The sequence below is a fragment of the Penicillium coprophilum genome (assembly GCF_028826855.1).
Source record: "Penicillium coprophilum strain IBT 35676 chromosome Unknown utg000002l_segment0_segment1, whole genome shotgun sequence".
Lineage (NCBI taxonomy): Eukaryota > Fungi > Ascomycota > Eurotiomycetes > Eurotiales > Aspergillaceae > Penicillium > Penicillium coprophilum.
In genome coordinates, this window is record NW_026622722.1 from 859,240 (window position 1) to 881,747 (window position 22,508).

Consider the following 22,508-nt stretch of genomic DNA (forward strand, 5'->3'; position numbering starts at 1 on the left):
GTATATTGGAATACTACAATACTCGATGATCAAAGAGAGGGGTGGGAATTAGAGCGAAAGGCCAGACAATATCTGCAAATGCATAAAGTCTAGAATATCAACTAGCAAGGCCGTATCCGCGCTAGAGTATGTCCCAACTGAAAAAAACCACATAACGCCACATCATCAATGTCTATAATCCTGAATCGGACATGTTACCGCCCATTGCGACTCCGTCTCATATTTTCCTTGCACTCATTACAATACCATTTAACTAGTAGAGACTGTTAGCAATCTGGACAGTTTCAACAAGGCAAAGAACACTCTTACCATTCTTCCCAGGCGGTTTCGTCAAGCCCACACACGACAGATGGAACCATTCGCGCGGACAGGCGTCGTTGTCGCAAGCAACCATCTCACCGAAACTGATTTCATTACAGTAACAGTAGCGTGGCTCACCCTCCTCGTCTTCGTCGTCGCCCTCATGAAGCGACTCGTCGTCAGAGGGTATCGTAGGTTGTGGAATTGGCTTCTTCTGAGTTCGTTTGGTAGAGGCCGGGTCTTGACTTCGCGTGGGCCTTGCGCGTTGTTGGCTGGGCTCTGTGAATGCGGGGAGGATAGGGGTCGATGTCTTGGAGTTGCGTCCCTTGGTCGTCTCGAGCTCGGCAGAACCGGCTTTTCCATCCACATCCTCGCGCTTGGAGCCCGCGGAAACGGATGTTCTACCGTTGGCGTCGCCTTCATAGTCGCGGTGTGTGTCTGCGTGAACGAGTTCATTTTTGATGGGTCCGTCCCGGGTTATAGATCGGGAATCGGCAATTTTGTCTGCGAAGGGGATGTGGTTAATTACTGGGTCCGGGAGAAGTGGTTGAAACGGCATACTGTTGTTAGGGCGATTTGAGGCCGACGATGTTGGCCGTGCGCGAGAATTGGTGGTAGTTCCGGAATTCTGCTGGGCTCGTGAAGACTGTGGTCTTGATGTGTTGGGTCCTGGACTGGCGGCACCACGCGGGCCATTAAATGTCCCAATCAAAGGTGATGGGGCCAGAACGGGCGATGCAGCATTGGAAGCGTTGGCCCTAGAATACAGTCAGCTTGATACAGTAGTGAGCGCCACGAGATGAGACCATACTTTTTACGTGCAGCAGCGGCTTGATTTGGAGCACGAGAGCGCTTCTTCTCTGCTGGGTCTTTATTCGCAGCTCTCTGGCTCCCAGCGCCGCTAGCAGAGCGTTCCATCGGTACACTAGTGTCTACCGGTAATGGTCGTTCCACCTTGCGACGCTTGGGTACGCTCGGGTCAGCCGCGTGATCTCCCCCTCGAGATTTCCCGCTATTGGTCTTGCGGGCGCCCGAGCTGCGCGTATCCTCGTAATCCGCATCGGCCTGTGCCCGACGTTGCTTCCGTGCCAAAACGGCATCGCGTCGCGCCTCACTGCGACTAGCAGCTTCAGCCTCTTGAAGTACGTGCGATAGATCCTGCCTTTGCGCTACTGCTTCTCGGCGCGGGCGTTCGTTGGTCGCTGCCTTTGCGGTACTCTTATTTGAATACGCCCAGTGTGTCAGGCTGCCTAGCCGAGCCTCCTCGCTGATCTCGCCTGCAATGTATGGGAACACTGTATCCAGTCGGACAACTTGACGATCTAGTTCCTCGTTCGCATTTGAAATGACGTGATTCTTCTCATCGGCGGTCATCATCAGATCTGAGAGGCTTTGACGAACACGATCAAAGAGAAGCCGGCGGCTTTGGCTATCGGGCGATTCCGCTGGTTGGGATAGATCCTAGCGCCAGAGAGAGGCCATCAGTAAACGCCCAAAGTAGCAGATTAGACAGGTCGCGAAGAAAACTCACCTTGGGCAAGACATCCTCCCGAATTACACCCCCGACAATAGGCGCCGGGTGAGGAGGATGAGGAACGGGGTGCGATTGGGAGGAGAACTGGAGTAACTGTAGCAAATTTTCCTCGAGGGCCCACGCTTTCGCATCAACTTCCTTGAGAAGAGAATTGTGGCGACGGAACTCGCGCGGAAGCGCTGTGATAGCATCGGTAAAATGCGTAAGCGCAGGATAGAAGCCGTGAGGAACAGGGGATGTTGGAGGGATTTCATTTGTCGAGCCTTGGCCAAACGCGAAGGATGACCGTCCGATGGTTTTGGAGGTCCGAGACGGATTTGTACGTGTCTGGCGGGCGGAATGTCGTATTCCTTGGCCCGACGGATTATTGACTGACGATGAGACGGTAGACATGTTGAAGGGCAGAGTCGGGACTGGGAGCTGCGCTGTTGGAGGAGGGTCGAGGTGAGCTTACCCCAATTTGAGGAGGAAGTAGTGAGTTTTGAGGAACCAATGGTGTTCGGCAATGATCTAGGACCATTTATAATAGTCGACACCACGCGTAACAGCAGGAGGGCATCGATGCAGAAAACGCTGCTGCTGCGAAGTTTGAGTGCGGAGAAGAGCAATCAAATCAGGTGAGATTGCTGCCTGCGGCACCCGTCAGGCATCCGTTGCTGAATCATCCGAACACGCGGGTGATGTCATATCATGAATAACCTGGAATTAATACAATACATAATAGGGAATAATCGGGTATTAAAACGGAATACACAAAAAATACAAGGAGAAATCTTCGAAAGTCAATGATTCTTTGTATTTTACATATAGCATGAAATCTAGGTATAGACGAGGACCTTAGATTAGGACATCCAACAGTCCTAGCATAGCCTTCAACTAAACCTAGGGACACATCGATAACACAAAGGAAACCAGTACAATAAAGGAGGTAGTACAACAAGGAAATACACGCTAGGTTCTAGGAAGACCAATGAATATACGACACTCAACTGAATGCTAGTGCCAGTGCAAGATCCCAAGTATCTCATCAACAGTAGTCAAGTCAAATCACTGGGAAGGCGTTTACTCGCCCTTAAGGTGATCCTGGTGAACGGAGAAAGCATCCTCCAGAAGCTCCTGCTCCTCCTTGAGGTGGACGGCCTTGAGACCAGTAGCGACGGAAGCGCTGCCGGCGCGACCAGCGTACAGAACATGGCGGCGGTGGTGGTGCTCGGTAGCGTTCAGCAGGCTCTCGATACGGGGTTGAGCGTAGGACCAAGCACCGGCGTTAAGAGGCTCCTCCTGAGCCCAGACGATGTTCTTAGCGTTGGGGTAGCTGTCCAGGTTTTCCTTCAGCTGGGCCCAAGGGAAGGGGTGCAGCTGCTCGATACGGGTGATGGCAGTGTTGCGGATACCGTTGGCCTCGCGGTGCTTGACCAAGGCAGCGTACACCTGTCCAGAGCACAGGATAACACGCTCGATCTTCTCGGGGGCATCGATAGCGGTGCCATGACCTTGATCGGGGATGATCCACTGGAAGTGGGAGTCGCCGTCCAGTTCCTCGATGTCAGAGCGGGCAAGAGGGTGACGCAGCAGAGACTTAGAGAAGAAGATGACCAGAGGCTTGCGGAACTGACGGTGGATCTGGCGACGGAGGATGTGGAACAGGTTGGCAGGGGTGGTCATGCAGGCAATCTGCATGTTGCAGTCCTGGTGCTGACGGTCCAACTTGTCAGCCGAGGGGAACATGCGGGGCTCCTCGTTGCAAAGCTGGAGCCAACGCTCCATACGTCCGGAAGAGTGCTCAGGACCCTGGCCGTCATAGCCGTGAGGCAGAGACACAACCAGACCGGAACGCTGCAGCCACTTGGATTCACCGGAGGCGATGAACTGATCAATGATACATTGAGCGTTGTTAGCGAAATCACCGAACTGGGCCTCCCACATGACAAGGGCGTTCGGGGAGGTCAGAGAGTAACCGTACTCGAAACCGAGACTAGATTGTATGTTAGTATCGTTGTCACGCGGGGTGGTTGTTTTAATAAGGATTGGAAGACTTACCAGCCGAACTCACTCAGGGAGGAGTTAGAGATGACGAAGCTGCCCTGCTTTTCGCTGATGTGCTTCAGAGGGGTGTAAGTGCGCTCGGTCTGCTGGTCGTGCAAGACGGCGTGGCGCTGGGAGAAAGTACCACGCTCAACATCCTGGCCGGAAACACGGACATGGTAGCCCTCGTCAACGAGCGAACCGAAAGCGAGAGCTTCGGCGGTGGCCCAATCGATGTTCTTGCCCTCATCAACTGCCTTCTTGCGTCCACTCAAGATACGCTTGAGGTTGCGGTGAAGCTCGAAGCCTTCCGGAACACCGGTACCGGAGATCTTGTCAGCAATGTGCTTCAAAGACTTGTCCTCAACGGCGGTGGGCAGGTGAGGCAGGACCTCATTGGCCAGCTCCTTGGGAGACTTGAAGTTGTTCCAGGCAGAAGTCAACCACTCCTTGCCTGTGGGCTGGTAGTCCTTGCTGCGATCGAAGCTGTCGCCGAGCATTCCCCAGACCCACTTCTTGTGCTCATCAATGTCCTCCTTGGTGAAGGTACCCTCCGCAATCAGCTTTTCGACGTACTTGTCGAGCTGGGACTTTTGCTCGGCAATGCGCTTGTACATCAGGGGCTGGGTGAACGAAGGCTGATCAGTCTCGTTGTGGCCCTGCTTGCGGTAGCAGACCATGTCAATGACAACGTCACGCTTGAACTCCGCGCGCCAGTCAGCAGCGATCTGGCAGACATAGTTGACAGCCTCGACATCGTCGGCGTTCACGTGGAAGACGGGAGCGTCGATGGACTTGGCAATGTCGGAACAATAGGGGGTAGACCGGGAGTAACGAGGATCAGTGGTGAAACCAATCTGGTTGTTCACGACAAGGTGGATGGTACCACCGGTCGAGTAGGCTGGGAGGGAGTGGAAGCCCATGGTCTCGTAGACAACACCCTGACCAGCAAAGGCGGCGTCACCATGGAGCAGAACACCCATGGCGGAGTCGTAGTTGGTCTCGTCGTTGTTGTAGTGCTGGATGGCACGAGTCTTTCCAAGAACAACGGGGTCCTCGGCCTCAAGGTGAGAGGGGTTGGCAACCAGAGACAGCTGCACCCGCTTACCGGAGGGGGTAGGACGCTCAAAGTTCATACCCAAGTGGTACTTCACATCGCCGGATCCCTCATCGGAAGGCTCAGCAGAACCGGAAAACTCACTGAAAATGGACTCGTTGGGCTTGCGGACAACGTTGGACAGAACATTAAGACGACCACGGTGAGGCATACCAATGACGATGTCCTTAATGCCGTAGTCGACGCTACGATCAATCAGAGCCTTCATACCGGGGACCAGGGTCTCGCAACCTTCCAGACCGAAACGCTTATCGTTGGGGAACTTGGTAGCGAGGAAGGACTCAAAGCTGGAAGACCAGATCAGACGGTCGAGGATGCGGCGCTTGTCGTCAACCGAGTAGTTGTAAGGTTGAGGGATCTCGAAGCGATCACGGATCCACTCGCAGGGCTTACGATCGGGGATGTGAATGTACTCAACGCCGTAAGAACCACAGTAGATCCTCTCACAGGCGCCAATGATCTCGCGCAGAGTCATCTTCTTGCGGGACTCGGTGATGAAACGGGGCAAGATACCGGGTCCAAGGGCGAACTCCTGGTCCAAGTCCCTCTCGGTGAAACCGTAGTGGTCCAACTCGAGCTCCTTGGGCTTGTCGTAGCCAAAGGCCTCGGCCTCTCCGCGAATGCCGAGGGGATCAATCTTGGCCTTGTGGTGACCACGGGCCTGGTAGGCGCGGCAAAGCAACTGAACCTTCAAGTGGTTCGTCACGTCGGCGCCACCTGCAAGTCCCTGACCGGGCATGTCCTGGGGGACACCGCCGGTGGGGGTGGGGACGAGAGTAGGGGGAGGGGTGAAGGCCTGGGATATAGGCATTTTGCCCTCCTCCATGTTCTTGAAGTAAGTCTGCCATGAGATGTGAACACTCGAGGGATCATTCTTCCATGCCATGTACATCTCATCGATGTAGTTGGCAGTGCTTCCAGTGAGGAAAGAATCGTTGGGGTCCTGTCCACGTGAGGGCGAAAACGCGCCGTCGCATTAGTCGAATGCCCCGTTTATTTATTTCATTTATCGGGAACCCGGATCGGATCTCTACCGATCATGAAGGTTGTTCTTGCTTACCACTCCTTGGATTTGGCCCTCGGCAGGAGCCGCGTAGGACCGGGCACCGTTGAAAGCACGGTCGACAACAGCAAGAGGCCGACGGGCGGTCATGCTGAAGCCGGAGCTTTTTGAAGCGCTGCGAGCACTCGTAGCGAGGTGGAATGAGCGCCGGCATGACGAGGAGGTCGCACCACGCAGCATGCCGCTGTTGGTGGCCTTCAAAGCAGTGTTTCTGAACATTGCGGGATTTTTCTTGGATCAAGGTCTAGTAAAGTTTTCGGTCTAGAAGAAAGGGGAATCGGAAGACAACCGTTCGGGATTCTGGCCAAATCAGACGTCAAATAGTCAGATTTACTGTATGCTATAGTGTCAGCCTAATATTGCCAGGTTGTTCTGCAGCAAGCAAACCGGAATACGGGGGAAAGGAAGAGGCGTAAGTACACGTACGAATTAAATCACAGAGCAGGTGTCGACTAGTATTGCCGTAGCACCTGTATAGAATCGGGACTCATCAGAGAGCTCAACGCTCTAGATAAGAAAACAAAGTGTGGGGAGTGGAAAGATGAAGCGAAAGAAGAGCGCAAAAGAAACCTTGGAAGAGCTGCCGAGAATGACGGATCTCACGGCAGTGAGGCTGGTGTGCTGACTCAGCCCGACTTACAGCCGATGCCCGGGGACAGACACTAAGAGGCGCCCCAATCAGCCACTTTTCTCCGCAGCCGGCTAAGTACTCGGGCTCTTCTTACGGGAGATTTCGGCCCAATGGGACTAAAAAGGATTACTATTAATCATGGATCTCTCTAGTGTCCTGTCTATAAGATTTGAACCAGATTGAAATTTAAGGTCTCCATCAGATTACGATTGATTGATATTAACATCTAGAACTATAAAACATTCGATAATTCATGGAATCGTGGCAATGCAAATATCACCGCACCAAAGGGCATGTGCGATATGCAGAAAGATAATGGATTATTATATCCAGAAAAGGAAATCAAGCATCATATTACAAGACATTGAGTCGCTGAGGTCCGCTGGTGGGAATTTCTTCATGATCTGGCCGGCCCGACAACGCCGAAGGACTACGTAGGTGGCTGTCGTCATTGAAATATCCGACACTAGTCGAGGTCCCCTCATCAGCACTGAAAGGTTTGGCTTCAGAGACTGTCGGGCTTGCTTCAGCGCCATTCAAGCTTGCACGGTGAGAGGGCGAGATCGTATGTGGTGGTGGACTGCCTGCGCTGCTGCGCAGGCTGCCGTTGCTCCCACCCCAGGCTCCCCGACGTAGCTTCATGAGTGCGCTCAGCGACATCTCATCGTCGAGATTGCCCATGTCAACAAGCTGTGCCAGGCCGGGGCTCGCTAGAGCTGAATTTGGATGGGTACCGCCGTGAGCCTTGACCGAGATCATAGAGTTACGTGTGCTCCATTCACTTCGTTCAGTGATAGGGGTCAAGCTAGGCTCTTGAAACTTGCCGCGGCTGCTGTGATTCCGCGTGAGACCTTCTACCCGTCGCGGACCAAAGTATCCACCGTTGGTTAGCTCAGAAGTGCCGTTGCCATCTGCCTGTGCGTAGAAGCCGAACTCTTGGCCGTAGAAGCCATCGTCATCGTTCTCAAGAGCTTCGGCGTTAGCAGCAGCAACGATTGCGTCGTCGAGGTACGAATCATCGTAGTCATTGTAGAAGTGATCATCATAGACCTGATCATCGTAGGCCTGATCATCGAAGACATCTTCAAAGGCCATGGCATCTGCAGCTTGGCTGATCCGGCTATCATCAGAAATCAGACCCGGCTGTGAGTCTATTGTCTGCGATGTTTGAGCTGCACTGTCTTGCCCCTGGGATGCTTCGCTCATGCTGAATTTGCGCTCAAAGCGCCCACTATATGATGCTTCGTTGGCTGCGAAAGCTAGAGCATTGTGCAGGATATCTAGATTTTGCTCTGTGAGCACACCACCATGGGCACGGGCAGGGCCCATATTCGGTATTGGCTCGCCGAGTGGGCCACGCTTGACCGATCCTGTGACCCGATAATCACTAGCCACACTAGGCATGTGCTGCAGTCCTTGGACTCCCCTCTCGGCCACGGGGCTTTCTTTCCCTACCAGCGAGTCATGCCCACCAGGGGCCACACTCTCCGTAGGCAAAGGCGCCACAGGGGCGACTGGTTTTCGCTCGTATAAATGACTGTTTACATCATCAAATATAGATTCATCAAAGCCGCCATCTTGGTTATCGGCAGCAAGATCTCCAAAATCGCCGTCATCGAAATAAAGATCATCATCATCGTCGAGGATCTGGGTCGGTTGTTTCATAGCCGGAACCTGGGAAATGATTGACGTCGCATCAGTTCTGGCAAGTATAGAGGGATTCTCCCCATGCAGTTGTTGGCTGAGGCCATCGTCTAATTTTGTGCTCTCTGAGAGATGAGATGTAAGATGAGAGGTGTTTGTGGGGGCTGGTGGTGCAGCAGTGATCGGGCTACCAACGACGGGTGACAATCCTGGGATAGCCCAGGACTTAGCCTCAGCGTCGTTGATATTTCGCGAAACAGAGAAATCATCGAAATCGTCATCATCGGCGTCTGCGTTGACGCCGGGAATCTTTTCTTCCAGACCATCCAGGTCGTCCATCATGTCATCATCAAAGTCCTCGTCGAAGTCATCAAAATACCCATCCTCCATTCTGCGAGAAGCCTCCTTGGCTTTATGTTTCTCTTCCAGCATTTTCTCTTGTGAAGAGGATTCTACTCCGCTCATATCGAAGCTGAATCGAGAGGCATTGCTCTTGAGGTGCCTTGGCAAGGCTGAGGGATTGAAGGGCACATTAGGAATAGTATCTTGGTCTTGAGGGTGCTGAGGGTGAGCATGGGAGATTGCTTTGGGTGGACTTGGGGGAGGTTCTTCTGACTTAGGTACAGTTTGCTCTGAGATATCGGTTCCTTCTGGTATATGGGAGGGCAAATTCCGCGCAAAGACAGGCAGCGAGCTGTCAGGACCCAACTGTGACTGGCCTGTCAATAGTGATGACTGGAGATAACCCTTGTGTTCCACCTGTAAAACGTTCTGGTCCTCAAAATGTTCCTTAAAAACAGGCGAATGATCACTATGCCGTTTTGCTTGGTCATCCCAGCGGGCGCCACGGGGTTGGCTAGGTATTTGCGGTGGTGAAGTATCTTGCCCATTCACAACTGTATCCCGCTGAGTGGCCGAAAGATTGCGACGGGGCCGGGGCGCCGAGAAGTCATGGACAATCTTTCCACGAATTCTGGGGTCATAGTCATCTGGCATGGCAGGAACATTCCGATTCTTGATTTTGATATCTTCTGCCCGAGAGCTGACCATCTGCGAGGAGCGCCTGCGCGCAAGGAGGGACATCGGATTCAAGAGATGGAGCATCGCCTTGCCCGACTTGTGATTTGTCTGTTCTACGGACACATCACGATCTGCAGCGCGCCGGACAGTTGTGCTAGCATCCATCTTGAAATCCTTCTGCGGCATTGTTTGTTTATCCGCCGGCGAATCATCCGTTGAGGTTCTGAACCGGAAATGACCTGACCCTGTTGTCGCGGTTGGTGATCGTTTCTGCTTGCCAAATGAACGTCGAAAGGGTGAGCCTGGTTTGGAATTCGACTCTGCGTCTGCTTGGTCGGACCGTAGACCCGTCACAGACAGTTGAGAATTATTCGACTGAGATGTAAATTGTTCTTCCCCGCAGTCGCCGGGGCTGGAATGAGGGCGACTTTCTTTTTCAAATGCAGACGATGGGACACCAAGCGTAAGCGAGGAAGATAGCGGCGCGACCGATGAGTTAATTTTGAGCTTGGAAGTATCGATGTCGAGCGGCGACTCGTTCGAGAGGGGGCCATCGGGTGAAGGGCGACCGTCGAAAGTAGTGGTGAACGTGGGTGTATCTGAAATCTCTGGGAGCTGCGGAGGGCTGCTATTCGGGCTTTCATTCGCCCCTTTGACAGGTGAAGGCGCGGGGATTGAAGCAGGCGACGCAGACCATCGTCGGTGGTCTCGGCGCCAGTACGAGAAGACGGTGGACGGCGGCATGACAGTTATTTTGAGGCTCACAACGCCAAGTCAAGTTGCAAGGATTATAAAGGGGCGTAATAGTCCATTGCCGTTATCAACTGCATGTGGGTGCTGAACAAAGGCGCTGTCATATACAGACTCCGGACCGTGGGGGAATGCAGAACCCACCCGTGGACTTCTTCCAAGGTAGAGCCTCGAGCTTTTGTAAGCCCATTAAATTCGATTTGACGAAAAGAAGGGGTGATCCACAATCCGCAGTAAATTTGCAGTAGACATATCATCTCTTGATGTCTATTTATATAAAAAAGATCAAATGTAACGCGCGGCTAAAACTTAGGTTACACCTATCTAGCCCTCCTGTAGTGCCTGGGCCTACCTACAATATCGCGTCACATTCTTGCCCCTACCTGCTTCAATATTTATCGTGACTATTTCCTCGGGAGAATAAATCAAATCCACCGAAATGTATGCGTTGAGTCCTCTATAAAGTCGTACAGCTATGCTACATGGATATCCTTCCAGAAAAATATAAATCAAAGAAAGACACGCTCAAAACAACCATATGCTATGCTAACAAAACATCAAGCAAAAATTAATGTATCTCGCCTTCAACGAATGCTTTGCCTCCAGCGGTCGATCACGTACGGGTCGGTTTGGACCGGAGTAGGGTGTTGGGTCATGTTTGAAGCATACCCCATGCCATTCATGCCCATTGTCGCAGGGTACCCATACTGTTGTGCCATTGGATATACTGCAGGCGTCGGATATCCTCGCTGTGGCGCAAACTGTTGCATGGACATGCGATTTCCATAGTGGGACATGGTGACAGGCCGCTGATTGAAAATATCATGCGACGACTGACGAACAAGCTGGGCAGGACGATCTTGTGTAAGCGCAGCCATGCTCCGGCGCATTCGCGGGTTCTTTGGGGGCTCGAGTTGAGCAGCAGCCTCTTTCCGAAGGCGACTGCGTCGCTGTGCGAGTGTTTCTTCCCCGCTGGGGCCGGGGACTTCTTGGGCGTTTTGAGGGGCAACACCAGCCCTAGTATCAATTTCGGCCATCAAGTCGCTGGCGAATTTGCTTTCCGAGCGCTTATGGCCCTTCAACCGTTGAAGTCGCTCGGCAAGGGTCTCTATCTCTGTCTCATCCTCACTCTCAGCGGCCGGCTCAGGAACATCCATCGGAGGCTCTGCTGCATACACTGTAGCCGGACGTTGCTCCGGCTGCGGAACTGGTTCACCACGCAACCTAGCACGGCGTGAGCTCAGAGGCTCATTTTCTTCTTGTTGCCGCTTCTCTATCAGTCCCAAAGGTCGGTCCTCAATTTCGACATTGGCTTTGTCGGGGTATAGCATAGCCAGGGGTACGTCATCGTCTTCGTCCCGCCCTTCCCAAGCCAAAGCGACGGGGCGCTGCCGCCGTTTGTCACTTTGCTTTTGGGCCATTTCGTCCATTTCCAACAAAGTGGACCGCATACCATCGAAAGCCACAGGCACCACCGTCCGGCGCCGGTGTTTCAGTTCATGCTTCCGCAACTCCAATTCGGCGATAAGCGTGTTTGGTGGACCAACGTAATCCAATTCTTCCTCTTCCTCGTCCTCTTCGTATTCGGATTGTTCTTCACTTTCGGTATCAGTGCCTTCTGACCCACGCTCATGGCTGTGCTCATCATGGAATCTATCCGAGTCATTTCCGGCTTCCGATCCGTGTCGCGAAGTGACAGGTTCCCCATGCTCGTCTAAATTGATAGTGCTATAAGGCCGGCCAATTGTGGCTCGCGAAAGACGACTTGTCTTTTGCCCTGCCACATCCTTTGTCAGGGTCTTGCGTTTTGATTTGTTGTAGATAAACGCGCCGATGTGACCAGCATACGGGTGATCAGTGAAAGCCGAAACAGGTGCATTCGCAGAGGCGTCCAAAATGCTCTCCAGCGTAGCAACCGCAGACTCATGCTTTACCTCGACCTGGAGTGATGTACTCGGCTGATCAAAAAACACACTCGCACGGAGATGTGGTGGCAGTTTCGATTTGCGTTTATCGCCGTGGCTATCGCGTGAGCCTTTTTGATCGGCGTCAGGTAGCACGGCGGTTGACTTTCTATCATCAGCGGTTATGGCTCCTACGAGACGGGTTCGACGCTTATCCCGGTCAATGTTTTCCTTGCGCGACAACTTCGGTGGCAGATTCAACATGCGTGGAACAGGAGCGGGATAAAACACCATGTTCTCTCCTGCTTGTGGGTGTTTGTAATGTTCAGGCTTGCGGGCGAGCGGCGGCTGCTCCAAAGAAACCTGACGACCAGGTTCCATAGGTGTGAAATGGACACCATCGAAATCGGTGAACAGTGTTCGCGCCTGCTGGTAGGTATCATTCGATGCGACCGAGGCTCGGCGCTCTATCTCTGCCTCTGCGGGAGCTCCTTGGGGAATATATTGGTCGTAATAGTAATCATTCTGGACATTGAAAAGGGGCTGCGACGGCGGTAGATCAGGGAGCCCGGAAAATTCATCTACTTCATGCTCGTGTTCATCAAGTGCAGGCTCCGAGAGCTGAGCCAGACGCGCCCCTGAAACAGAGCGCTGACGCGCGGGGGACATATTTGATTCATGGGCGGAAGAAACAGTCCCTGCTGGGGAGAATGCGCCATTCCGGTGAATGATTGAATTGGATGCGGAACTGACTGAGCGGCGCTTTTGCTCTTGATCGATGCGACGGATCTCGCTCTCAATATCCGCGGAGCACGAGCTCAGCTGCTCCGCGCTTTCTTCCAGTCGCGTCACATTTCCTTTGTAGGCTCCTTGTATCGATTGCAAATCCGGGGTAGGGTGGCTCAGAGGTACGGGAACCTCGCTACATGCGCTGTGGAGGGGAGGATCGGGAGAAGGATGTCGCGGTATAGTTGTATTGAGTGGTGGAATGCGGAGGCTGTTGGATCGCTCTTCGGGGGAGGGAACGGCGTCATAGTCATCGTCTTCCACCACATCGTAGCTGGTAGAAGTCATGGAGCTGATAATGGAACCTAACTGACCGAAGCCGGGATTGTCTGTGGTTTTTGCAATTTCTAGGTGGCTCCCTCCCCCGATGTGATCAGTATCAAGCGGAAGCTGCTCAAATGCATGTCCATGAGCGGGCGACGGGCTGCGTGATGCAGAAGCGGAAGAAACAGAAGCCACCTCGTGGTCAACTTGAGCGACGGCATTGTACGCCATAATATAGGTCCTAGTCACCGACTATCCATTCAGACCAGTCTTAATTGATAGATTTCAAGATCAAAAGGAGACGGAAATAGCCGGGATACCCAGACAAAGCCCAAAGTCAGAAGGGGAAAGGAAAAGAAAAAGGGAAAGTTGGGGAGGCCGGCTAATTTTGGATTGTCGTACAATAATTTGAATAAGCCTGGAATGTCAAATCGAAGTGATATTTTGCTAATAATAACGATGGTAATTTCCTCCTAAATCAAGGAATAAAACCCACTAAGCCACTTTAAGGGGGTCTTTGCGTTCATGTCCTCTGTTCTGCTCCTCTCTCCACTCTGTTCTAGAGGTCTTGGCATTTGGGATATATAAAGTACTCTTGTCTCAAAAGCATTCCAATGTCTTGACCCCCTTTAGAATATACACCTCACTACGGAGTACGGAGTGCAGAGTAATCCCTATGCCTACTATTTCTGGCCTCGTTACCTTTCTGCGGATTTCCCGGTAACATGCATAGAAAGACCTAAATCGGCAATACCGAGGTGTCTGCGTCTGAGCTGAAGTGCATGACAACCCCGGACCAATCAGGTCATCAACAGATATCGTAGTCTCAACTGTTTGTTCCCATTTCAAGGTTAGATTGCTTTGCTTCGCTGGCAACTGACGAATAATAATATACTAGTGCTCGAGACTCGAAATAGTCGTTTGACCTGATCTATGTTGTATGTACCGAGCCGATACCATACTAACCTTGCATAGACCTCATCTTACACTCATCAATCTCAACTAGTAACAACGATTCATGTATTGCCGCTTGAACTTCTGCGAGAAATCAATGTCGATGAACACATTTCCGGGCCAGATCATCTGAGTTCCCCTTCTCCCGGGAATCATGACTGCCTTATATCCCAGTCTTGTCTTGTCTAATTGCATCTCAACCATGTTTGCATTGCTTCCAGATTTGCGGACCCTTCAGCACCGCAAATCTCAACTCTTGCTTCCCGAGATGCCATTTGACGAACTAGAGGTGAGATCAAACTGTTTCACTCGATTTTCTTGAAATGTTTGGAGATAATCTGTTGTCTGCCGTAGCCGATGTTGTAGAAAGGAATATCATTATTCTCGATAGAAAGTGATCACCATGGGATCCTGGCGGAGGAGATTGGGGCTGCGCCAGTTTCCATGGCATTCCTCAGGTCGCACCGTAGACTTGGATGACTTTTTTTCAAATTCAATAATAGGTCATATTGATCTTTCGCACGTGCCCATACAGCAACAGAAAGTCAGAGGCCGGTGGCCATTTTGGAAGAAGTGAGGAGCTTGGATGGTAGTAGATTCAGGGGAAATATTCGGTGCTGTACCCATTGGCCAAATTGCAAGTGTATGGGTATTTTTCAACCCTCATCTCGAGCATATTTGTGTGCTAGCTGGAATGGGGTTTGTTCGCTACTATGCGCACTAGGGATTTCAACTTCTATTATTAAAATAGTGTGTATATCGGAACACTATCAAAGGGTTTGCATTTTATCTTATTATATGTAGAATGGAAAGCAATAAAGGTACCAGAAATGAGGCGGTTGTCGTGATGGTCCCGCAAAATTCTCGTAATGCTTGATTGGTTATTTGTTTGATATACATGTCTGTGTAAACGGTATGACAGTTAAGCTTATTTTCCCGGGAAACGGTGATCGCCTGGATCATATCCGGATCATGGAAAGCTGCCGAGCTCCGAGTTACGCAAGGTTGTGGCTCGGCCATTCCAATAGCTGTTTATGTACATAAAGACCAGATTACCCGTTCTAAAGCAATCTCAATGTAGGAGATTACGCCTTCAACCACAGATAGAAGGGCTTAAACACTATCCCTAGCAGCGTCAAGACTGTTGTGACAGTCACCTGGTTGGGGCCTAGTCCGTCAGGCCTCCAATGGCGTTTCAGCTGCGCCACTCGCATGTGAAATACGTCGACTACTTATCTATCCATCTGAGTAGGCAGCTTCTGCTTGTTTGTCGAGAACCAATCATTTCTTGTCTCTCTTCGCTCTATCAAAGCCAACAATATGTCTGGTATGACCCTCACTTCCAGCACATATTCCACATGTTAATAGATTAAGTATTTAGAATCCGAAAACCAGGCTGCCCCTCTCCGCGTAGGCGTCGTGCTATTCCCAGGCTTTCAAGCCCTGGATGTATTCGGGCCAATGGACTGCATCAATGTCCTCTCATGGAGCCACAATGTGACCTTGGCACTTTTATCCTCAACACTAGAACCAGTGACAACAAAACCACAGGCGGTTGCCAACGCCATAGGTCAAAGCGTGCTGCCAACCCACACCTTTGCAACAGCGCCTTGTTTGGATCTGCTTTTCATCCCTGGTGGCATCGGAACGCGCGGTTCAAGCCCAGCAATCGAAGAAGTAATCTCGTACATCCGAAACGTATATCCTCAGCTGAAATATCTCATTACGGTTTGTACGGGCTCGGGGCTTGCAGCACGAGCAGGGGTTCTGGATGGAAAACGAGCCACGACGAATAAGATGGCTTGGGCTGAGATCACCGGTTTAGCTGTGAAAGTTAATTGGGTTCCTCATGCGAGATGGGTCACTGATGGTAATGTTTGGTCTTCATCTGGGGTTAGTGCTGGGGTTGATGTTACTCTTGCTTGGATTGAAGAGGTCTATGGTAGCGATATGGCGAGGAAAATCTCGAATATCATGGAATATACCCGGCATGAGGACACTAGTCACGATCCATTTGCTGAACTGCATGGCCTGTGAGTCGGTCTCTATGGTCATGACTGCCATTACGTTTGGGAAATTTCACTACGTTTTGAGAATTTACTGGGAAAGGAAATATAGGTTATGCCGGCTATATATGAGATAAACCCTTCCCTGTGTCCCGAGGCGAGAAAGCTATCCATAGGCTATCCACAAACTCAGCTCACTGGATAAGTATTTCTTGTGCCATTATCCGTCTCCTCTAGTCGAAGAAGCCGAATGATGCGAGGTTATCTTCTGATACAAGGAGAAACCATTAAATCCGATCCAATGAATCTGTGCCATTCTTCAGTGAACAAGGTCGAACTGATCAGATGTCATGGCCTCAATTCTAGCAGTCTGAGTCCACTAGGATTAACAGGATTCTCAGAAATAGGTCTACTGAAACTCGTCGATGTCCAAGAAACGAAGCGTTACAAGTAGGTCGGCTTTTTTTAATGGCGCCGAGCCATCTTTCATCGAGTGACAAGATGAAAATATTCTATTCAAATACAACATACGTCTCTTGATCGGGACGATGTGGCATGCATGTATCCATCCATGTGTGTAACGCCACATAGGGTTGGTGACATATACCTATTCCTGGGGTCAGCGACTAAGCACAAAATCTCGGACTCAGGTCCGACACGCAGGATTGTATTTGTATTTTTAGTCCTATGGAAGTTTGAAATGACCCTTCTGGGGACTTTATAAGTAGAAAAGTCACTTGTGAATAAAAGGGGGCTCTCCTTTGTTATTCGCATGGTATCATTGGTATGGAGTACATATCTATAGTCGATGACTTGGAAGTGCAGGATAACCGTGAATCATCGAGCTATAGTTTTCTGTCCTGTTAGATCATATTGAATTTGTCATAGCCATTGAAGGCCAGAAAAGAGACAAAGATCCCCAAAGCACCTAACTCCCAGTAGTTGTGGTGGATGTTATGTATTGGTTTCTCCACCCATTTGACATTTCGTGTATAACACGTGACCGCGCGCCGTTATCGACGCGCCTCAATCTCAAAACTTTGCGATCAACAGAACATGAATATTCCGACGTGTCATCATGTCTTACTATGATATTGACTCCATCTTGACTGATGCACAGGTGGGTTTATTATGACCACATGCGCTCACGACCAACCCGCAGAAATGAACAATTGTTAATCTTGTTGGATTCAGAAACTACCGTGTACATTTGAGCTCGAAGTACCCGGACTCGGTATTCTAGAGGGCAATGCGGGCGAAGATGTGAGTTTATACTCTATTATCCACTGCACAGTCACAGAGTTTACTGACCCGTGCATAGATCAAAGCTGGAACCCGGATCGACCTTCCACTATGGCTAGGTGAAATGCTCTCGATCGGGTAAGGTCCCACCCAGTCAAGTCTACTTCAAAGACTAAACGTAGAGTTCATGATATTCCTAACGTGCTATGTGGTCGCTGTAGGGCACGTTTAGGAACGGCCCGTCTAGTCACGCTCGACATGCCCGATGCACTTTCGGAAAGGGTGATGAACGCGCTGAAGGCAGATCCCCGCACACTTGACTTGCGTGCTCTAGCACCGCATTTCTACAACCTGAGCGAACGGATTCTCGAACTCTTCGAGGAAGAAGAAATGGTTGATGTTCTCGGAGATGTAGGTGGCTTTGATCTTCGTGGCTGGTGAAAACAGCTCCTTCGCTGAGCTGAGACTAACGAGCCCTCAGGCATTTAAGAAACGAGCGGCAGAGATCGCTGATCACGCGCACAACTCGCGTGGTGCAGTCGGTGGTGGGGTTGACTTCCTCCGCGGGCTGGATGAGACTGAGCGACAATGTAGGTTATGACCTGTTCTCCGGATGGGTGTGAGGACGGTCACTAACAGATACGGCTTAATAGTGTTCCGCGCTGCTCATGATCGGGCCAAGGATATGCGGATATGGTCTGGTGAGGCGAAACGTAAGTAATAGTTTGTGATGGGGCATATTTCCTGGGCTCTGAGCTGCGCTCGCTCATGGAAGTCACTTTATGCGACGATGTGATTCTTCAATGCGATACGCTATGACGTACGTGGTTTATTTTCCGTCATTTGTAATAAAGATTTAGGTAGAATATGAGATACCTAGACACAGTACTCCGTACTCCGTGTCCACAAATATCTCAAAACCTGACAGGTCCGAGGCTGTGGAGACATGGGAATTTGGTTCCATGGAAATGAATGTTGATATATCAAAAGGTAGAAAGTAGGAAGTCTAGAATATGGAATACGGAATATGGAGGTATTAGATTTATCTTGAATCTATAATAGAGGTATATCTATACTATATATAAAAGACTAGATTCATTCCACGTTTACAATGCAAGTACCCGGGAACTTTTCATCAAATTCCGTCAAAAGCCTATGAGATCAGAAACTACCCCAAAGTGAGATTACTCCACGGCCCAGATCCGATTGGTGTTGGCAACTAATTGATCGTCGTGCTAAAGAGCCTATTGAATCTAGCCCTGGGGGGGGCTGGGAAAAAACATTGGGTTATGTTTCCATTCTTCGATTTCTTCCATTCCGTACCTCTCTCATGGCAACTGTACAATATCCTAATCAAAACACATTTACAGTGGGGCCTACCTTTTCTACCTTTTTCTTCCTGGTCTACTCCGTATTGATTTATCACAATTCGTTCGCACCCTCGCTTCGTTTGACTTGGCCCAGTCCCCGCCTTCCCCTTCTCCCTTGAACGGGTTTGAAACTGAGACTCGGTGCCTTGATTCGGATCTATTGACTCTACAAATCAAAACCTTGCACTCCACAGGTTCGCCCAACCAACCTCTGATCGCCTCCCCAGCTGCGACGTATCTGCATCCCTCGCATCGCGCCTACTTGTTACTGAACACCATCCAATCATTTAATACATCGTCTGGCGCATATCCAATCGACATCAATATCCTAGACCCATCGATTAATCCTCCGATGCGGCCGGTGGACTGTGCAGAAAATTGTTACCGTGGTGTCCACTGATTGACCAGGATACTGCAGGGCTGCGTCCAAACCGGGAAACTGGGGGCTTTCCACGGCACGTCAATTATGTGCATTCGGTAAACATTATGCCTGCAGCCACCATGGATGAGAAGTCTAAAAGAAGGAGCTCAGCCGCTGGTCAGCCTGCTCCTTCGCACTCTCAAAGCCCCGTTTATCATTCCAGGGCTGTACCCAAACGCAGTGTCTCTTCTAAAGATAACTCTAGTACGTGATCTCTGAATTGGCAACTACTTGTATTGGGTTCCAAATATCTCAGGGTTAATTGATTGAAGCTGACATTGCTTATCCCTCAAGGCTTGTCAGGACGTCCTCAACACCCTTCACTTTCCCGGGTCAAGGGCCGAACGAATATGTTTACTCCGCCTCGGATGAGTCCAGAAGTCTCATGGCTGGGAGATCAGTCCCCTATCCACCGGGGCACAAGGACACCAAACCACTTACCTGGTATGTCTTCCAATTCTCAACAACGTTGGATGACCCGAGAACATAAATGACTGATTATTCGTCGCCCAGAAACTCTAGAACCTGCTACCCCTACATTAGTCAACCCCGCCTCGGCCCTCTTGCAGGATTTACTGAAAGAAGAACGCGCGCACCGAAGCTCCCGGGGAACAATATCAGAAGATTATAAAGAGAATGCTTCCCAAACTCCGGAGACATCTCGAGTCCAGGAAGATGCTGCGTCCGATAAAGCACGCAAAGTGAACGACGTTTTCTCTGCTGGCCAGAGAAGACCCAAAGAGATGGGCATGCGAGAAATGGACCAAGTAAGCTCAGGAGAACGGGAACACCATATGCACTAGCTGACTCGTCCAAAGTATGTCTCGAAGATGAACAAGCTCAATTTCGATCTGAAGCTCGAGGTCTTCCACCGTACACAACAAATGGCTGCATATGAAAAGAAGCTTGAACGCATGGCGGAGATGGAAGAACAACTAGCGCACATGGACGATTTAGTAGCGGAAGTGGAGGAGCTTCGAACTACCGAGAAAGACAACCAGATCCTACGTGAATCTAACGAGCAACTCCGAATCGACCTCGACAAGCGAGACCTAGCTGTTACCGAAGCTGTCGAGCTCATCTGTCAGTTGGAATCGAAACTTGAAATGCTGGAGAACGGCGGCCGGGCTTCCAGGCTTTCTATATCACGCCCGATGACCGCCGATGGGTCTGACACCTTCGCGCGGAAACCACGAGCCACGATTGAGATACCAGAGAGAAAGTCTTCCATGCGAAACTCGAGTGTCCTGAGCGTAGCTCAACGCCAGACATCTTCTGAGCTACGCAAACTCTCGAAAGCACCCTCTTTCCTACGAGCAGATAATAAAAGTACTGCCACTCTGCGGAGCCTTTATACACCCGAAGAAGAAACCCAGTCCCACTCTGCAAGGACGGAATTGTCGAAATCAGAGAGCTTCCACACGACCACCGAAATCATGGAGCCCGAATCACCCAGACTGAGTGTCCTGAGTGAATGCAGTGAGCTGAACCCGTTCGACACGCCTACGAGGTGGCAAGAATTTGATCAGCTTGAGATTCCTCTTCGGAGATCGTCGTCCGCTGCAGGCAGCTTGGATAGCTATGTTCCCCATCACGGACGGGAAGAAAGCAAAGAAGATCAGATCGATCGGTGGATGCAGACCCGTGAAGACGCAAATCAGACGATAATCACGAGACGTAAGAATCGAGCATCGTCTGATGCTACCAGGACCAGCATCTCCACCTTTACACCAGACTTGTACGCCCCAAAGCCGCGTGGGCGGGGACGATTGGATGCAACTCTTTTCGGAGGCGTCAGGCTTCCTCCCACCCCTGACACTATGAGTACGGCATATGCTACGGGTGCAGACCGGTCGAATGGGTCGAATGGGTCAAATAGGAGCACTACAGCCCGAAAGAGCCCACAGGCTGAGCAGGATCAGCTTTTCACTGGTAGGCGAGCTAATCACCCACGTTCTGCGGAAGAGATAGCCAGTCGCTACAGCTTCAATGATAGCGAGCTTTTCAACAGTATGCAAGCCAATTGCAGTGATACTCCCCGCCTAGGAGCCACAGCTGATGAGTCCCGCACTATCTTACCCTCATTCAATACTGTGTCCTCAAAAGCCAGCGCACTTCTCGGGCCCGGAAGCCCCAGCAACCCTGCCATTGAGACCTTAGGAGATGTGTACCACGCAATCGGCAACGAAGCATCAACCCCCACAATCAAACGCGTCCGCAGCCCACGAAAGGCAATGACTCCGGAGCAGCGCAACAGTGACCGCGACTCTTCGCCACTCACACCTCAAGACTGGGTTGCCGCTGCAAGGCAAAGTCCACGGGCCCGCAAGCCCATGCCCCGTGAGACCCACCACGAAATTCAACAGCAAGAGCTACCACTACGCAATGCCACCAGTCCAGCTACCTTCAATGACAACGACAGTGTCGCTTCGGAATCGAGCGAGCCCGAGGTCCCTGGTATTCCAACACTGGACATGACTACTCTAGATATCTTAGAACAACCGCTCGACCTCGCCCAGTCAGAGCCCAAATCGGAAGCCAACCCCGAGACTCGTCGACGCCTCAGCTTCATACCTCCATTCTTCAACCGCTCGACCAACAACGCTCGTCGTCTGCAAGGCTCACCAATTCTGAACGATTTTGAAGACGACGATGAAGACGGTGCCCCATCCCCTGTAATCCCCAAAACCAGAACAATGGGCGGCACCTCTCAAAGACCCATGTCCCAAATAATCACCGCCCCAACCGACCTATACTTCTCCAACCCTCCAGCCCATCATGAAGAACCGCTCTCATCTTCTAGACCGCGAGGACTCCCACAGTCCTTGACGATGTCAAGACTTGCCGACCACCCGGGCTCCGCAACAGCCTCAGCACGGCCTTCTACGTCCCATGGCGTCGAGCACAAACGGCGCAGCTCCCTGGGTATCTTCAGCTGGATCAAGAGTAAACGCTCTGACTCTGTGGGTATCCCCGGGGCGGAGAGACCCATTGACTCTGGACAGAAGGAGAATCGCGCTCCATCACGTCTAGCCTATGAAACTACTCCTGGGCTTGGAATCCCCCGTGCTGAAACGCCGGACTCCATGGAAGCCTATGTCAGACCCAAGTCTGAGATGGCTGTTCATTCTGATGACTGTTCAAGACGGCCTCGGTATATGGGCCGCCGTGCTCGCAGGGCCTGAGCTTTTCCAGAGGCCCCCATCATTGCTTTACTCCTTCTTTACTTTTGACTCCATATTTCTTTGCCTCTATCATGTTTCTTCTCCTTTTTGTACTATATGATACCCAGCCCTGTATACGTAGTAGCATGGCCACATTGTTTTTTTTTTCCTTTCTGCTCTTTTCACCCTTGTTGTTCACTTCCCTGAAACATTTGAATTCCCTTTGTGTAATATGCGCTCTTTCTACTTCGCCCTATGTCTTCCTGTTCTTGATGTATGTGAATCACGACTCTAGGCGTCTGCAATTTTTTTC

At 51.0% G+C, this 22,508-nt stretch overlaps 6 protein-coding genes across 6 annotated transcripts; 2 read left to right on the plus strand and 4 right to left on the minus strand.

Moving 5' to 3' along the window:
* Positions 1-194: 194 nt before the first annotated feature.
* On the minus strand, positions 195-2,227 carry N7500_002378 (putative PHD finger domain protein (Ing1); the record flags this gene model as incomplete). Its single annotated transcript, XM_056673524.1, has 4 exons — positions 195-253; positions 310-1,058; positions 1,112-1,761; positions 1,832-2,227. 4 exons carry the CDS (start codon positions 2,225-2,227, stop codon positions 195-197), a joined length of 1,854 nt encoding a protein of 617 aa, XP_056534049.1.
* A 669-nt stretch (positions 2,228-2,896) lies between these two features.
* Positions 2,897-6,258, minus strand: kgd1 (alpha-ketoglutarate dehydrogenase KGD1; the record flags this gene model as incomplete). The annotated part of the gene is made up of 3 exons (XM_056673525.1): positions 2,897-3,809; positions 3,875-5,919; positions 6,037-6,258. 3 exons carry the CDS (start codon positions 6,256-6,258, stop codon positions 2,897-2,899), a joined length of 3,180 nt encoding a protein of 1,059 aa, XP_056534050.1.
* Positions 6,259-6,379: 121 nt separating this feature from the next.
* Positions 6,380-10,078, minus strand: N7500_002380 (uncharacterized protein; the record flags this gene model as incomplete). The annotated part of the gene is made up of 2 exons (XM_056673526.1): positions 6,380-6,509; positions 7,029-10,078. 2 exons carry the CDS (start codon positions 10,076-10,078, stop codon positions 6,380-6,382), a joined length of 3,180 nt encoding a protein of 1,059 aa, XP_056534051.1.
* A 590-nt stretch (positions 10,079-10,668) lies between these two features.
* N7500_002381 (uncharacterized protein) lies at positions 10,669-13,269 on the minus strand (the record flags this gene model as incomplete). The annotated part of the gene is made up of 1 exon (XM_056673527.1): positions 10,669-13,269. One exon carries the CDS (start codon positions 13,267-13,269, stop codon positions 10,669-10,671), a length of 2,601 nt encoding a protein of 866 aa, XP_056534052.1.
* A 2,043-nt stretch (positions 13,270-15,312) lies between these two features.
* Positions 15,313-16,029, plus strand: N7500_002382 (DJ-1/PfpI family protein; the record flags this gene model as incomplete). Its single annotated transcript, XM_056673528.1, has 2 exons — positions 15,313-15,319; positions 15,374-16,029. 2 exons carry the CDS (start codon positions 15,313-15,315, stop codon positions 16,027-16,029), a joined length of 663 nt encoding a protein of 220 aa, XP_056534053.1.
* A 1,031-nt stretch (positions 16,030-17,060) lies between these two features.
* N7500_002383 (uncharacterized protein) lies at positions 17,061-22,216 on the plus strand (the record flags this gene model as incomplete). Its single annotated transcript, XM_056673529.1, has 10 exons — positions 17,061-17,118; positions 17,193-17,261; positions 17,320-17,378; positions 17,462-17,651; positions 17,722-17,830; positions 17,894-17,953; positions 19,029-19,235; positions 19,326-19,475; positions 19,545-19,798; positions 19,850-22,216. The coding sequence occupies exons 1-10, from the start codon at positions 17,077-17,079 to the stop codon at positions 22,214-22,216; spliced, it is 3,507 nt and encodes a 1,168-aa protein (XP_056534054.1). The 5' UTR covers positions 17,061-17,076.
* Between the last annotated feature and the right edge of the window lie 292 nt (positions 22,217-22,508).